The sequence below is a fragment of the Hemibagrus wyckioides genome, linkage group LG20 (assembly GCF_019097595.1).
Source record: "Hemibagrus wyckioides isolate EC202008001 linkage group LG20, SWU_Hwy_1.0, whole genome shotgun sequence".
NCBI classification, from domain to species: domain Eukaryota; kingdom Metazoa; phylum Chordata; class Actinopteri; order Siluriformes; family Bagridae; genus Hemibagrus; species Hemibagrus wyckioides.
This window is the reverse complement of record NC_080729.1, coordinates 789,417-791,916: the sequence shown is the minus strand read 5'-3', so window position 1 is coordinate 791,916 and position 2,500 is coordinate 789,417. Positions and strand designations below refer to the sequence as shown.

The window sequence follows — 2,500 nt, the reverse complement described above, 5'->3', positions numbered from 1 at the left end:
TCTCACTGAAGATAATGTGTGAGAGGTGGAGGTGAAGGTCCATCACGACTTCTGGCTACCATTATGGTTGCTATGGTTACATATCAGCCAGGTTCAAAATGTAAATATCAGCATGGCTGAAAGCTCAGGCGTGATTAGTGGCAGTGTGAATAATATCAACACTCAAGTACTCGTTCGTTACGCTGGTGTTTTACTATCAGGTGATTCAAGTGCAGACTGGGAGGATTAGAAGAAAACACACACACACACGTAACTGTTTATCACAAAGTCCTCTCACATCCTTCCTTTCTGCTCCAGCACCCTCACAGCCCTATTTCCTCCATCCTGCTCCTCTCACTGACCCATCTCAGGCTTCAACATCTCACCTCATCATCTCCTCAAAGCCTCTCAGTAAAATCTTCCTCATCTCCTCCTCCTCCTCACCATCTTCCTCAACTCATCATCATCTCATCCTCCTCCTCACCATCTTCCTCATCTTATTATCCCCATCTTATCTTCATCTCATCCTGCTCCTCACCATCATCTCATTCTCCTCCTTACCATCTTCCTCATCTCATCCTCCTCCTCATCACTATCTTCCTCATCTCACAATCATCTCCTCCTCCTCACCATTTTCCTCATCTTATCATCCCCATCTTATCTTCATCTCATCCTGCTCCTCACCATCATCATCTTCATCATCTCATCCTTTCTCATCATCTTCCTCATCCCACCATGTTCATCATCTCATTCTCCTCCTCACCATCTCCCTTATCTCATCATCTTCATCTCCTCATCTTATCAATTATGAATTATAAATACTTATTAAAATAAACTTAAATGACTGTAACTCCACCTCTCTGTCTCGACCTCCATCAACACGTCACTCTAATCTCCATGTCCTGAGTGAGAGTGATATTATTATCTGAACAGGTGTGTGATGAGCTGACAGTGAGGGTCAGGTGTGTAAACGTGGATTATTTCAGTGTAACGTGTGGAAGGAGTCTCCAGTGTCAGTGCTGTGTATCAGTGTGTGTGTGTGTGTGTGTGTGTGTGTGTGTGTGTGTGTAAGGAGTGTTGAGAGGATGCTGAGCTGGATGAGTGTTTATTCTCTAGCTGCTCTCATGGAAGTGATAAGCCTTCTCCTTCACAGAACTTTAAATGCACCTAAAAGTATCGTGTAGTTCTTTACTAAGTCTGTTGAACTCTTCATCCTTTCCCACTCTCCTCCTTCATTTCTACCCCTCGTTCCTCCTCCTCGTTCTACCCCTCGTTCCTCACCTCCTCGTCGATCTTCTCCTCTGTGGCCTCCACGTGTCGTTCCCGGAGATAGCGCTGTGTTTTCTCCAGCTGGTAGTTGATGAGCTCCTCGATGGCGTCTCGTTCCTCTTTATCCACAAACTCCTGCACGGCTTTACCCATGCCCTGCTCCGTCAGCAGGGACAGCTGCATGTTCTACACACACACACACACACACACACACACAATAAACCATCAATAATGAATCTCCTGGGAAATATCTAAAACTATAAAATAAAACAGATAAAATAATGAAGAGAGAGAGCCTCGGGAAGTGAGAGAGACTGAAAGGTGGATGAGATGAGCTCTACAGAGGAACTCCAAGTCCTGCAGCGTGAAGGTCAGAGGACGGAACTGAAAGCAGGTGAGAGTAATCTAGGTGTAAGAAGATGGAAGAGTGCATGCAGGTGTGTGTGAAAGAAGAAGATCAGACTAACACAACATGCAGAGACACTTAAAGAGCAGAAGAAGTGAATATGGATGCAGCGTGACATCTGGAGCACGGGTGAGATGTTCACACCATCCTGTACAGGTGAGAACCCTAACACCTGAGTTCTACATGTACTGTAGCTTGTTAAGGTGCTGCGCTGGGAGTCTGTAAGGAACAGCACTGCAGTGGTCAAGTCTGAAGATAAGAAAAACGAGGGAGAGCATCTCTGCTGAAAGAGGGGAAGAGAAGAATGCAGACAGGAAGACAGGGACCGCTCCTCAGGTGAAAGAACATCTTTAATATGTGATAAGATACGAGAGCATGGAGTAAAATAAATAACTGAGTCTTGAGGAACACCATGGGAGAGCTGAGACAAGTCCAATCTGAACCAGAACCAGAACCGCTCAATAAACACTCACAGCTAACTCTCAGAGAGATCTGATCTGACCAGGAGAAGACAGAAGCAGTAAGATCTAATCTTTCTGCAGTCGTTCAGGAGGATGTTAGGACTCTGTGTGGAGAGCAGCAGTGAGAGTCACAAAAACACAGACTTCTTTAGCAACTTCTTTAGAGGAGGAAGTGAGACAGACTCATTTAGAGGAAGAGTCCAGGAACTGCAGATACATGTTCTGTCGTAAAAAGGAACAGAGTCAGAGGAACAAAGTCAGAGGAACAGAGTCAGAAAAACAGGGTCAAAGGAACAGAGTCAGAGGAACAAAGTCAGAGGAACAGAGTCAGAGGAACAGAGTCAGAGGAACAGAGTCAGAGGAACAAAGTCAGAGGAACAGAGTC

At 45.3% G+C, this 2,500-nt stretch overlaps 1 protein-coding gene across 1 annotated transcript in view; it reads right to left on the bottom strand.

Moving 5' to 3' along the window:
* The window catches only part of mre11a (MRE11 homolog A, double strand break repair nuclease), a 60,770-nt gene that overhangs the window by 24,084 nt on the left and 34,186 nt on the right, over positions 1-2,500 (bottom strand). The window contains exon 13 of the mRNA XM_058418857.1: positions 1,261-1,434. Coding sequence (XP_058274840.1) covers positions 1,261-1,434 — 174 coding nt within the window. The remainder of the gene's footprint in view (positions 1-1,260; positions 1,435-2,500) is intronic.